Genomic DNA, 13,195 nt, shown 5'->3' on the forward strand with positions numbered 1-13,195 from the left:
AGCCTTGCTAGGCTGTCTGGGCGGGGCGAGAGCACAGGCGCAAGCGCCGGAGCGGCCAGGGGGCGTAGACAGACGGGGTGCGCGCGCGCGTAGCCCCACGTGCGGTCCCAATCTGCCTGGCTCTCCGCCTGTCCCGCTCAGCTCCTGCGGCTCCACCTTGTCCAGTCTGGCTATGGGCGCGGGCTCGGTGCCGGCGCGCTACCTCGTGTACTTCCAGTACTTGGGAACGGACTTTAAGTACGTCCTCTGAGCCTCCTACCCGTGCCCGCGACCCCCTCGTGGAGCCCGGCGCCGCGGGGAGCACCCAAGCTCGAGCCGGAAAGCAGCCGAGGACTGGCGCCCGAGGGGATGGCAGAGGCTGAGTTTAGGGTCCTCACCTCCGGCCTCCGGCCCGGGCAGCCAGGGCGGAACGGCCGCCTTTGATCACAGTGGGCGGGGCGGGCGGGGCCCCGGGCTAAGCAGCCTCCGCGCTCTAACTTCCACCTTCCCTGCCCGCAGCGGGGTCGCGGCCGTCAGGGGCGTCCAGCGCGCCGTCGGAGTCCAGAACTACCTAGAGGTGAGCTCCAGGCCCGTGCCCGGGAGGGAGGAGGGCGACCCCGGGGAGAGGCAGATGGGAGCCCGGCCCATCTGTATCTTATACACCCCTAGGAGGCCGCAGAGCGGCTGAACTCGGTGATGCCGGTAAAGTTCACCATTTCCAGCCGCACGGATGCTGGGGTCCACGCCCTAAGTAACGCGGCGCACCTGGACATCCAGCGCCGCTCAGACCTGCCACCCTTCTCCCCTGAGGTCCTGACGGAAGCCCTCAACACCCACCTGAAGCACCCTGCAATCAGGTGAGCACCGCTCTCCTGGGATCGTACACTATGGTAGAGGCGGGAGGTGAGGACAGAACTCCTTGGAGTGATGGGGGAGATGCCAAGGTGTCACATCGCTGCGGCAGGGGGTCATTCCTGGTCTCGCTCCCACAGGGTGCTACAGGCCTTCCGTGTACCCAGCCACTTCCATGCCCGCCATGCAGCCATATCCAGGACCTACCTGTACCGCCTAGCTACCGGCTGCCCCAGGCCTGACAGGCTGCCTGTATTTGAACGAAACCGGTGCTGGGCGCTTCAGGCACAGTGAGTGGTTTGAGTGAGCAGGGGCTTGCCAGGCCTGCCTGGCCAGCCATTCGCTCCTGACCACTCATTTGGCTCCCTGCAGCTGCTTGGATGTGGCTGCCATGCAGGAAGCCGCCCAGCACCTCCTGGGGACACATGACTTCAGTGCCTTCCAGTCGGCTGGCAGCCCAGCCTCCAGCCCGGTGCGCACCTTGCGCCGGGCCTCTGTGTCCCCCGACCCCACCAGCCCCTTTGTCCTCCCCGAGGAAAGCAGGTGAGAAGAGCAGCCTGCACTCCGGTCTGGAGGCTGCAAAGGCTAGATTTAGCTCCAGAACCTTCCCTAGTGCTGCACTTGGGGCTCCCTGGGTACCCACCCATCCAGCTTCTGGGAAGAAGAGGGTGGCTGTCAGCCATGGTGTGGGCCTGCTGGACCCATGAGCCTCCTGGACCCATGAGCCTCGGTCCGGAAGGCAGAGCTCACCAACTCAGACGAATCCTGGTGGTCAAGGACAAGGTTCTCCTGGGGGAGAAACACCAGGCCAGTGGTTCTGGTCTAGGCTGACAAGGGTTGTTTCTACTGCCCCCCACCTCACCCCACCCTCACTGTCCCAGGGCCTCCAGCCATCCAGCAGCTACTGGATTCCAGAGCCTTCCCAGTTAGGCCCAGCCTCCAGCTCCTGCTGAAGAGCCCAGGGCTGCCTTACAGTTGCCTCTGAGCTCACACCAGGACCTCAGCCCCGACAGCTCTACAGTCACCTCACAAGCACCAGTCATCTGACTTTAGTCTCCCTTTCACTGGGCTCAATTACAGTAAAGCAGGAGGGGGGTGGCATTTGGACCCCAGAGTGGGAAGCCATAGGTCACACTGTGAGGTGTCTGTGTCTGCAGGCAGTTGCAGTTCTGGAGCATGGAGTTTGAGAGCCAGTCCTTCCTGTACAAACAGGTGAGCTCCAGCCTGGGGTCTTCCCTGGGGGTGGGGCCTGGGGCTTGAGCAGCTGCAGCAGTGTTTGCTTTGGGTCACAGGTGCGGAGAATGACTGCTGTACTTGTAGCCGTGGGGCTGGGGGCTTTGATGCCTGCTCAGGTGAAAGCCATTCTGGAGAGCCGGGACCCCCTGGGGAAACACCAGTCCCGTGTGGCCCCTGCCCATGGCTTGTTCTTGAAGTCAGTGCTCTACGAAGGCCTTGGTAAGAGGAAGTGACCTGAGGAGGTCCCTGCTTGTACCCTGACTGGCTGACCCTGCCCAAGGTTGAGCCTTCACCAGAAGAAGGGTGCTTGGTGGCAGTGCCATACCCCAGGAAAGCCCAAAGGCAGGTAGCCTGGAGTGGGTGCCATAGCCCCTCAGCCAATCCCCATCCTGACCTGGCCCTGGGTGGTGGAGGCGGGGAGGGAAGCTGAGAGGATCCAGTCGGCAGCACTGGGTGGAGGGACTTGAACTCTGGGGCAAAGGCAGGGGCTCTGCAGTTCCATGGAAGGCTCTCGCCTGGCCCTTGTAGGGACCTTCTTGCCCCCAGGATGACCTGGGGTCTGTCCATAGGTCCCACCTCCATGCAGCCTCCTCGCAGGCCCTCAGAGACCCAGTACAGAAGTCACAGGTAACCCTCTGCTGCTCCGCTGCTTGACCCTGCCCTGCACTGTGCAGCAACCACAGCAAGCCTGTACCTGCCACAAGTCCCCACTTCCCTGGGCACCTGCCCAGGTGGGTTGCCACAGAGGAGTGGTGCAGGAGAAAGCATCAGAAAGGAAGACGCCCAGACAGCCTGTGGTGGTTTTTATTGGAGATCAACACCCCAAGAGCTCCCACCCATCTCCTGGGAGGCCAGGAGTAGAAATAAAAGGTGAAAAGCCTCCCAGATCCGTTTCTTTGGCCAAAAGCAGCCACTCGAGCAGGTACGTGGCCCTGTGTTCTCTACACAGATGAGCGATGGGATCTACACCCAAGGACACGGGGAAGACGGGGGCATAGACGGTCCTGGAGCACAAGCCAGGTCCCTCTACTGTCCACGGGGCTTCAGCTGGCCTGGGGCAGGCCCTTCTTGAGCAGAGATGTGAGGTAGCTTCCTAGCTCCTCGTCCTACAGCCACAGGCAAGAAGGGCTGTTGGTCTATCCCCCTGACCCGCCTGCCCCGGGTGATAGGGAGACCCAACCAGTCCTGCCCTCACCTGGTAGGTCCAGGAGACCAGTAGCACCTTGGTGCCTGGGTCCTCGGAGTGGGCAGCAGCCTGGACTAAGATGGACTCCACGGTCACGGAGCCGTCAGGAAGGTGCTGCACGCAGTGGTCCTTGAGGACACTGCAGGGAATCCCAGTGAGGCCCAGCCTGGCGCCCCCACGTGTGCCCTGCACCCATGGGGAAGGGCGGCCAGGACGCCTACCTCTTCAGGTGGTTGTACACGCGCATGGCCATCTCCTGCTCCTTGCGTGTGTCGTGCAGGTGTACACGGCAGGTGAAGCGCAGCTGGTGCTCGGCCAGGCCCAACTCCTTGAGGGCCTGCTCTGAGGACACGAGCCGGAAGTTCTGTGGGGGAAGAGTGGGTCAGAGCCGGCAGAGACAGCCCCCCAGCCCCATGGCGACTGCAGCACTCACACTGTCCTTCATGATGAGGGTGCCGTGCAAGAGCCGAGGCTTCTTGGCGTCAGGGAGCAGCCCTGTGGGGATGGGGCACTGGTTAGCACTGTGAATGGGGCCACCTGCCCAGCAGCTGCCCTGCCCCCCAACCCCCACAGCAGCTGGCCTTGCCACTCACCCTGTGCCATCTCCCGCTTCAGCAGCCCCAGTGAGATGCCCACAGGGATGCTGGGGCTTGTGGGCAGTGTCACCGTCTCGCCGTTGGCCGGCATGTAGCAGTTGACCCCTGGCCGGGAGATGGAGAGAGCCTCAGTCCAGGCTGGAGGGCCCCGCCTGCACCAGACCCCCCCACTCCCCTACCCTTGCCTGGACTGCCTACGGAATTCCTGCTCAATCTTCTGCTTCAGAAACTCCATCTTCTTGGCCTCGCCGTGCACCAGCAGCACATTCTCTGGCTCCGCCTGGCCCACCAGCTGCATGATGCCCTTGGCATCTGCGTGGGCACTGAAGGACATGTACTCCACCTGCATCTTGACCTCCAGCTGTAACATCGCAGTATGTGGGCCATCAGCACAGGTGGTGGTTCCGAGGGCCTCCACCCACCCAAGTGGGATCCACAGGGCTGGTAGAGAGAGGTGAGGACTCACCACCTGCCGCCCCTCCATCTCCAGCTTGCGCTGCCCACTGAGGATCTTGTGACCCACGGTGCCCTGCACGCAGTAGCCAGGCATGATGACCTGTGGGAGGGAGGGATAGACGAGTGGCTCCCCTGCACCTCCTGCCTCGGGGCTTCCTCCTGGGACATTCCCCCCACCCACCCTTCTGCCCACCTGAACCTGAACCCTTGATGGAGGGCCCTCCCCTTCAGGGCCCACTGCAGACCCTGCAGAAGCAGGCTCAGTGGTCTCAGCACAAGCCCACCCAGGCCTGACCCCCATGATGGCGCTCAGGAAGCCAGGGGCTTTCCTGCCTGGTGCAGATGGTCCAAGACACAGTGAGAGTCAGCCTGGGTCAGACCCCAGGCACCAGCATGCCCAGCCTGCTCCTCCTAATGGCAGCAAGCCCCCAGCCAGGGCAGCCCCTGCCCCCAAGGAGCCAGCCCTGGGGCCCAGACCCCTCACCATGTTCTTCTCGTTCCCTGCCCACTTCCGGAAGATCTGTAGTGACTGGCCAGCATGCAGCATCCCCGGGGTTGCAAACACGACCTTCGGGGCAAATGTGGGGACAGTCAGGGCAGCAGATGCTCCCCCTACCCTCAGAGCCTTCTGCCCTCCCATCTTCCCAGCACAGAGGCACACTGCACCCTGCAAGCGAGCCTGAGCCTGGTGGAACTCCCTGCCCCCCCCAGCTGCACCAGGGCACACCATGGGTCCTGGGCTGTCAGCAAATGCCCGGTCAAAGGCCTTGATGTGCTTGAACTCGAACATGTTCCTCTGTACAAAGGTCTTCCGTATCTTCTGGTTGGTCCAGGGGATGAAGAGTTTGTAGTAGTGATTGGCCTTCTCTGTCAGGCCCGTGGAGAAGTAGATGGGGGCTTTCAGGTCCATGCGCTCCCTGCAGCCAGAACAGGGCATGGTGGGGAGACTGTGGAGCAGGGCCAGCCAGTGGCCCCCATGTGCCCTCAGCCTGGGTCAAGTCCAGTGCCAGGAAGGGTGTTCCCCCACCCACAGCTTGCAGCACAAGGCTTAAAACAACCATCTTGGGCTGCACCTACCAGAAGGTCTCCAGCAGGATGCAGAGCTCCTGAGCACGGCCCAGTGCAAACACAGGGATCAGCACCTGTGGGGTGGGGCTGTGAGGCCAGCTTGGGCAGGAACCCCTGGCCATGCTGTCCCCCTCCAACTGTGTCAAGCCCAAACCACACGGGCAGGCAGTCACTCCCTATGGCTGCCTTCTCAGAAGACCAGCCCTGCTGGCAGCTCTGGGGGCTTGAGGCCCTGTGACAATTGTGTGTAGCTCCTATTTTGTCCCAGCAAAACTGACCAGTGGTCAGCAGACACTCTGGCCAGCCCTTCACTGGGGTCTGAGGTATGAGGGGTGAATAAGCCCTGGCGGAAGGGTCTTCCCAGGGCTGAGCAAACCTTCCTCCCTCTGTCCCTACCCTGACCACATGCCGGAAAGCCAAAAGACCTGTGCAGCATGGCCGGGGCACATGTGGCAAGTCCCACCCGGGGCCCCTGCGCCCTCACCAGCTACCTTCCCACCGCGCTCCACGGTCTCGTGGACCTTCTTCAGGAAGTCTCGCTCCCTGCAGCGCTTGGAGTCCCGGATGGTGGTGGCATAGGTGGACTCTGTGATGAGCAGGCTGGGCCGGCACTTATCAATCCAGGCGGCGCTAGAACACAGGTGGGGGTGGCCAGAGGGGGACAGTCCACACGGGAGCTAGGCTGTACACGGCCACGGCCCTCCTGTACCCTCTGGCGGGCAGCCTGCCTTCTCTGCACAGGCCCAGGCCGCAACGCTTGAAGGGAGATAGGAGGACACCCAGGGGACAGTGATACAGACCACTCAGGTACCCGACACACCCCGCTGAGGGTCACTATACCCTTGCAGGGACCTCCATGAATGAAACAAATGCACAGGCCTGCTTACCCCAAATGCCGGTCTGGGGTCATGTTGTAGTCCCCCTGGCAAAGAATGTGGTGATGAGGAGGGGCCTCCTCCCTCTCCTCAACCAGGCAGCCCTTCCTGTGCCCCAAGTTTCCACTGACCGTGTACACCACAGACTCTGAGCCCACTTTAATCTGGAACATGGCGGCCCCCAACACATGGCCCGCATAGTAAGCCTTGATTTCCAGCTCATCGTCCACCTGCAGAGAAGAGGGCTGACCTCAGGTCTGTGGGCTGCACCGGTCAGAGGGCTGGGAGGTGGAGTCTGGGACATCATTCCAGCCTTTCACTATGCCAGTTTTTTTTCCATATGCAACATCCAGTTCTGGTCAGAAGCAACTGGACACAGGAAATGGGACAATAGGGAAGGAAAGAGGAGAAACAACAGTCTACAGAAGCAGACTCGGGGCACCTGGGGTTTTCAAGCACAGGCTTTAAAAGGATTGCTTTTAACACATTCAGAGAAAGAATTAAGAATATTAGCAAAAGACTAGAAACTATTAAATACAGTGGAAATCTTAAAATGAGAAAACTATAACCCAAATTAAGAATTCAATAGAGCCATACTACCCAAAGCAATCTACATAGTCAGTGCAATCCCTATTAAAATACTGAGGCTTTCCCGATGGCTCAGTGGTAAAAAAAAATCTGCCTGCCAATGCAGGAAATGCAAGAGATGCAGGTTTGATCCCTGGGTTGGGAAGATCCCTGGGAGGAGGAAATGGCAACTCACTCCAGTATTCTTGCCTGGAGAATCCCATGGACACAGGAGCCTGGTGGGCTGCAGTCCATAGGATCACACAGAGTTGGACATGACTGAGCAGCTGAGTACATAGCACATCAACATAACCATTTTTCACAGAACAAGAACAAATTTTTCACAGAACAAGAACAAATAATTTTAAAATTTGTGTGGAAACACAAAAGACCCTAAAAAGCCAAAAGAATCTTGACAAAGAACATAGCTGAAGGAATCACACTCCTCAATTTTAGACTATGCTGAAAAGCTACAATCATCAAATCTACATGGTAAACGGAGAGAAAAATGAAGAAAAACAGAACTGGAGTTATCAGGCTCCCTGACTTCAGACTACTACAAAGCTACAGTAATCAAAGCAATCTGATACTGGCACAAAAACAGAAATATAGATAAGTGGAGCAGGATAGAAAGTCTAGAAATAAACCCACACACTTACGGTCAATTAATCTATGACAAAGGAGGCAAGACCATACAATGGAGAAAAGAGAGTCTCTTTAATAAATGGTGCTGTAAACACTGGACAGATACATGTAAAAGAATAAAATTAAAACTTTAGCACCACATACAAAAATAAAACAGATTAAAGGCCTAAATGTTAAAGAGCAGACACCATAAAAGCCTTAGAAGAAAACAAAGACAGGATACTTTGCAGCATAAATAGCAGCAGTATCTTTTTGGATCCGTCTCCTAGAGTAATGGAAATAACAAATGTAAACAAATGGGACCTAAATTAAACTCAGAAGCTTTTGCACAGCAAAGGAAACCATAAACAAAACAAAAAGACAACCTACAGAATGGGAGAAAATATTTGCTTATGATGCAATCGACAAGGTATTAATCTCCAAAATACACAAACAGCTCATACAGCTCAATTATCAGAAAAACAACTCGGGACTTCCCTGGTTATCCAGTGGTTAAGAATCTGCCTGCTACTGCAGGGCACATGAGTTCAATCCCTGGTCCAAGAAGATTCCACTCGCTGCAGGGCATCTAAGCCCGTGCACTACAACTCCTGAGCCATGGGCCACAACTACTGAAGCTCTTGTGCTTCGCAACAAGAGAAGCCACTGCAAGAAGAAGCCAACACACTGCAACTAGAGAGTAGTCCCTGCTCACCACAACTAGCGAAAAGTCTATGCACAGTAACAAAGACCAGTGCAGCCAAAAACAAAAATTATTAAAAAACAAACAAAAAAAAACCTCCAAAATCCAAAAATGGGCAGAAGATCTAAACAGACATTTCTCCAAAGAAGACATACAGCTGGCCAACATGCTCCTGAAAAGATACTTATCACTGCTAATTAACATAGAATTGCAACTTAAGACTACAATAAGGTACCACTTTACAAAAAAGTCTACAAATAATAAATAATACAGAGGATGTGGAGAAAAGGGAACCCTCCTATACTGTTGGTGGGAATGTAAATCGGTGCAGCCACTATGGAGAATGGTATGGAGGTTCCTCAAAAAGCCAGAATTAGAGTTGCCATATGATCCAGCAATCCTACTCCTGGGCATACATCCAGAGAAAACAGTAATTCGAAAAGATAACATGCACCCAAATGTTTACTGTTTACTATTTACAATAGCCAGGATATGGAATCAACCTAAATGCCCCTCAACAGATGAATGGATAAAGATGTGGTATACACAGACACACAGGACTACTACTCGTTTAAAAGATGAAATTTTGCCATTTATAGCAACATGGATGGACTTGGAAGGCATTATGCTAAGTGAGATAAGTCAGATGCAAAGACAAATACTGTATTGTATCACTTAATGTGTGATATATAAAAAAATACAACTAGTGAATGTAACAAAAACGAAACAAGGCTCACAGACATAGAGAACAAACTACTAGTAGGAAGAGGGAAGAGAGAAAAGGTGAGAAGCATGGGGGATTAAGAGGTACAGGCTCTTATGCATCAAATAAGTTACAAGGATACACTATACAGCACAGAGAAGAGCGCCAATATTTTACAATAACTATACATGAAGTGTAGCCTTTACTGATCTCCTAAAGGAAATCAGTCCTGAATATTCACTGGAAGGACTGATGCTGAAGCTGAAACTCCAATACTTTGGCCACCTGATGGGAAGAACTGCCTCACTGGAAAAGACCCTGATGCTGAGAAAGACTGAAGGCAGCAGGAGAAGGCGATGACAGAGGATGAGATGGTTGGATGGCATCACCGACTCAATGGACATGACTTTGAGCAAGCTCCAGGAGTTGGTGATGGACAGGGAAGCCTGGCATGCTGCAGTCCATGGGGTTGCAGAGAGTTGGACATGACTGAGCAACTGAAGTGAACTGACTGACACATGAAGTATAGCTTTTACAAACCATGAGTCACTGTACTGCAGTCCTGCAACATGTAATATTGTAATTCAATTATATTTCAACTTTAAAAAGAAAATTCAACAGATGAATTTAACAGCACATTATATACAACCAAGAAAAGAATTAATGAACTAAAATAAATAGAAAAGGCTATCCAGCATGAAATATAGACATGAGGACAATGGAGGGTCTGGAGGAGAAAGATCTCCATTCAGCCTGGAGGGAGCTGGGGGCAGCTCCAGGGCCTCACACCTGAGCAGGAAGGGAACAGGTGGAGCCAGCACAGCCACCTGCCAGTCTGCAGGAAAGGACAGAATCCCACAAGTCGCCCAAGAGAATTCTCCTACAAATAGCAGATGGAAGACTTGAGTCCTGGTAGTACCTGATGCCCTAGAATTCTGAACCTAAGGGAGAAAGTCTTTAATAATAAAGGCGAAATAAACCCATCTGCAGACAAATAAAGTTGAGAACATTCATCACCAGCAGATCCATACTGATGCTCTTCATTGCAAATATGAAGTGAAGAACATGGGAAGGAGCAGGGACACAGCTAGGGTAATGCAGATGGTACGTGGCAAATGGTGAGGGCCTTGGGGCCTCATAGGCTGACAGAATTAAAATCCTGCTATATGGAAACAAGAGCTGGTGAGTAGGAGAGGGGTAAGTGAATTTAAGATGCTCTGAGACGCTTTCATTGTCCAGGAAAGAGGCAAAAGTTCCAAGTACCTTAGAGCTGAGTTGTCATGGATGTGTTTTGTAATCTCTGCCACAAAAAGAATTACGAAAGAACATATAATTACTTACAAAATAAGAGGACAAATGGAGTTTTAAAGACTCAGTCCGGAAAAAGACAATAAAGGAAATAAAACATAGAACAGGATGAACAAACTGAAAGTAAACGGAAGAAGATACACCTAAATCCCAAATTATTACACGTGGAGTGCACACCTCTCCTACAGGACAGGCCATCAGGTTGCATTAAACCCAAGCCGTGGAAAAGAGTCACATTTAAAATATGATGCAGAGGGACTTCCCTACTGGTCCAGTGGTTAAGACTCTGCACTTCCACAGCAAGGGGAGCAGGTCTGATCCTTGGTCAAGAAACTAAGATCCCACATGCTACACAGTGCAGCCAAAAAACAAAAATAAAATATGCAGCAGAAAGGATAAAAGTACTAAGAAGGGCAAGGATTCAAGGTGTGGGAGGGGCGAGCTTTCGCCAGAAAGGTAGACTCGAAAATAAAGCATTATTGAGGATACACAGAATGATTCAACTCGACAAAGGGTTCAACCTGAAAAATAAGATGACCCCAAATGTCAGACTCATGAAAACAAGCAAAACCTAGACTCTTGAGAAGAAGACAAATCCATAATCCTTGTTATAAATTTTACATTTGATGTCACTCGCCTGCCTCAAGTCTTACCCCTCCACCCTGAGTCAGTCCACTGCAGTGAGCCCACACTCTGGTCTCTGACCCACCCGGCCTGCTCCTATGTACTCAGATGGCACAGTGGCCCTCTTTGGCCTCTTCCACGCACTCAGGCAGAGCCAGGGAGTGGCAGGGGCCCTGCTCAGTGCTGGATCTGAGCTGGGCCCCACGCTCACCTTCTGCCTCCAAGGGTCCCTGGGATGGCAGCAGAGTGAGTTGGGGGCGGGTAGTGGGGGGCTGACCTGCACTGTCTGGTGGAGGTGGACGGCCACCACTTTCTTCATGCAGTCCTTGATCATCTGGGACGTGAAGAAGTTGGCCTCGCCCTTCTTGTCCACGGCAATTTTGCGGTAGTCCTCCAGCAGGATGGGGCAGATGGCTTGGGTGGGCTGGGTCATGTAGATCGGCCCATCGTAGCCCACCATCTCACTGAAGTAGGGGAGTGCCCCGCAGTGGTCCAGGTGGAAGTGGCTGCGGGCGCAGCACCAGTCAGCTGGATGCCCCCCAACCCCCCATTCAGCAACCCTACCGCCATTCCTCTGCTCACTGAGGGCCCACTGTGTGTCAGACACAGCCCTGAACGTGGAAGAGGGAGAGGGCAAAAGGGACTCAGGCCCAGGTGTCCAGCGACGCCACCAGCAGGCAGTTACTGTGGGATCAGCTTCACGTTCCAGGAAGGAACAGGAAGGGGCTCAGGGCAACACGAACCAGGATGCCACTTGGGTGGGTGGTTGGGTCTGGGGTGGGGAGGGCGCCCACCTGATGATCACGCAGTCCAGAAAGTCGGTCAGTCGGCCGCTGCGGGTGATGTAGGAAAAGTCGGGGAAGCGCCTCTGTGGGGGGAGAAGCAGAAGTGTCAGGATGCCGCCCACCCAGGGTTCAGGTGACTGTCGGGCAGCCAGGGCTGTGGGGACGGCCCCTGGGTCAGGGTGCAGTTGAGCCTGACATCCACACCCTGCAGGCCCACTGAGGCCACCAACTGCTCAGAACCCCTGAGCATGTAGGGCAGAGGTCAGGCTGCTGAGCCAGTACCTGAGAGCTGAGACCCCCAGCTGTGCCCTGGCTCCAGTACAGTCTGGCCCATGCAAGTGCTCCACCTGTTGGGTGACCGTGGGGGCTGCCCTCCTACCAGTGTCCACTTGCCCCCCTGTTCCCCCTCTGTAGTCAGAGCCTGAGACTCTGAGGCCCAGGTCCCTTGGTGACGACGCCGAGGAGCAGGCTGGATGCCAGGCATCCCACCCTCGAGACTCACATCGTCGCTGAAGCCCATGTGCATCCCACAGTCCAGCATGACGTTCTTGCCCGCAATGGACACCAAAATGCAGCTTCGGCCCACATCCTGGCCAGCCCCTGTATGGGAGGACCAGTCAGAGGCACGGCCATGCCCCCCTCTCTCCCACTGCCCGGCGAGGATTTGGGGTAAAAGAAGCAGTAAGAAGACAGGACTGTTCAAAAGTGAGCGGTGAGAAAGATGCCATAGGGGAAAAGAGGCTGGAAGGAGAACCCTGCAGAAGCCCCTGGAGAGGAACCAGGTGCGAGGACAGCGTGGGGCTGAAGTGGCCAGAGGGGAACCGGAGCCAACAGGTAGGAGAGGCGTGAGGGCACCTATGGCGGGGCGGGATGCGTGCTGTGCCCTGGTAGGCCAGGGGCTAGGCCACTGCAGCGGGAGGCTGGGTGGGCTATTCTGAGAGTGCACCACAGAAGAGAGCATGTAGAGCTGCGGGGGACAACACTGCTAGAAGACGCTGCGGACATATAGCCGTGGCAGGGGGGCAGGTTCCTGAAAAGCCCCTGGCACCTGTGCACAGAAACCCCGGCTGTTCCGATTCTGAGTGACCTGCTGTACCTCCTTCGCACCAATGTACTGTTTGGGCCTTTAAACTATGCACTTACATCTTCCGCAAAAGGCAAGCTGGGGGGCGGGGGGCGACGTTGGTTTTTGTTTTTAACGCTGCGCCGGTCAAGCAAAACAAGGTCTGACTGACGTGGGGTGAACGGCTCACGGGTAAACGGAGGCTGCAGGGAAGCGGGGCTCGAGACATATGGAACAGGTGGAAGGCAGCGAGTGCGCGAACGCAGAGGCAGGAAGAAGGTGCACTGAGCACCGGCGCTGGGAGGGGGGCCGCGCGGCGAGGAGGACACGTCCCGGGGTCCCCGGACCTCGGAGCCCCCAACCAGCCTTCTTCGGGCGCTCCCCGCGCCGCCCAGCACTCACCCAAGGGCGTGACCCTGATCTCGGGCATCCTGCCGGGCAAGCCAAGCGAGCGGGCGGGACCACCACGGTCCCACGAGACCCCGGGGCCCGCGACCGGGTCCCGGCCACGCGCACCTGATTCGCGGCTGCGCACTGCGCAGGCGCAATCCCAACGGCGCCAGTTTCCGG

At 55.6% G+C, this 13,195-nt stretch overlaps 2 protein-coding genes across 5 annotated transcripts; one reads left to right on the forward strand and one right to left on the reverse strand.

Annotated features, from left to right (window-relative positions):
• Window positions 1-81: 81 nt before the first annotated feature.
• Window positions 82-2,865, forward strand: PUSL1 (pseudouridine synthase like 1). Of its 4 annotated transcripts, none has more exons than XR_011467236.1 (8): window positions 82-237; window positions 499-556; window positions 649-836; window positions 972-1,121; window positions 1,204-1,374; window positions 1,989-2,043; window positions 2,124-2,409; window positions 2,637-2,771. XR_011467236.1 is itself a non-coding variant. In XM_014482789.2 (8 exons), exons 1-8 carry the CDS (start codon window positions 173-175, stop codon window positions 2,696-2,698), a joined length of 912 nt encoding a protein of 303 aa, XP_014338275.1. In that variant the 5' UTR covers window positions 82-172; the 3' UTR covers window positions 2,699-2,844. The 4 variants fall into 4 exon arrangements, 3 of the variants coding, with proteins under 3 accessions (XP_014338275.1, XP_070241134.1, XP_070241135.1); XM_014482789.2 differs by having other exon boundaries at window positions 2,124-2,286; window positions 2,637-2,844; XM_070385033.1 differs by having other exon boundaries at window positions 2,124-2,286; window positions 2,614-2,753.
• On the reverse strand, window positions 2,854-13,184 carry INTS11 (integrator complex subunit 11). The gene is made up of 17 exons (XM_005888862.3): window positions 13,028-13,184; window positions 12,065-12,162; window positions 11,572-11,645; window positions 11,055-11,283; window positions 6,380-6,478; window positions 6,261-6,295; window positions 5,865-6,003; window positions 5,383-5,447; window positions 5,033-5,222; window positions 4,790-4,873; window positions 4,316-4,405; window positions 4,048-4,210; window positions 3,847-3,954; window positions 3,687-3,748; window positions 3,475-3,617; window positions 3,263-3,392; window positions 2,854-3,173 (listed from the first exon to the last, which is right to left on the reverse strand). Exons 1-17 carry the CDS (start codon window positions 13,053-13,055, stop codon window positions 3,111-3,113), a joined length of 1,800 nt encoding a protein of 599 aa, XP_005888924.1. The 5' UTR covers window positions 13,056-13,184; the 3' UTR covers window positions 2,854-3,110.
• Between the last annotated feature and the right edge of the window lie 11 nt (window positions 13,185-13,195).

This window comes from Bos mutus, chromosome 16 (genome assembly GCF_027580195.1).
Source record: "Bos mutus isolate GX-2022 chromosome 16, NWIPB_WYAK_1.1, whole genome shotgun sequence".
NCBI lineage: Eukaryota > Metazoa > Chordata > Mammalia > Artiodactyla > Bovidae > Bos > Bos mutus.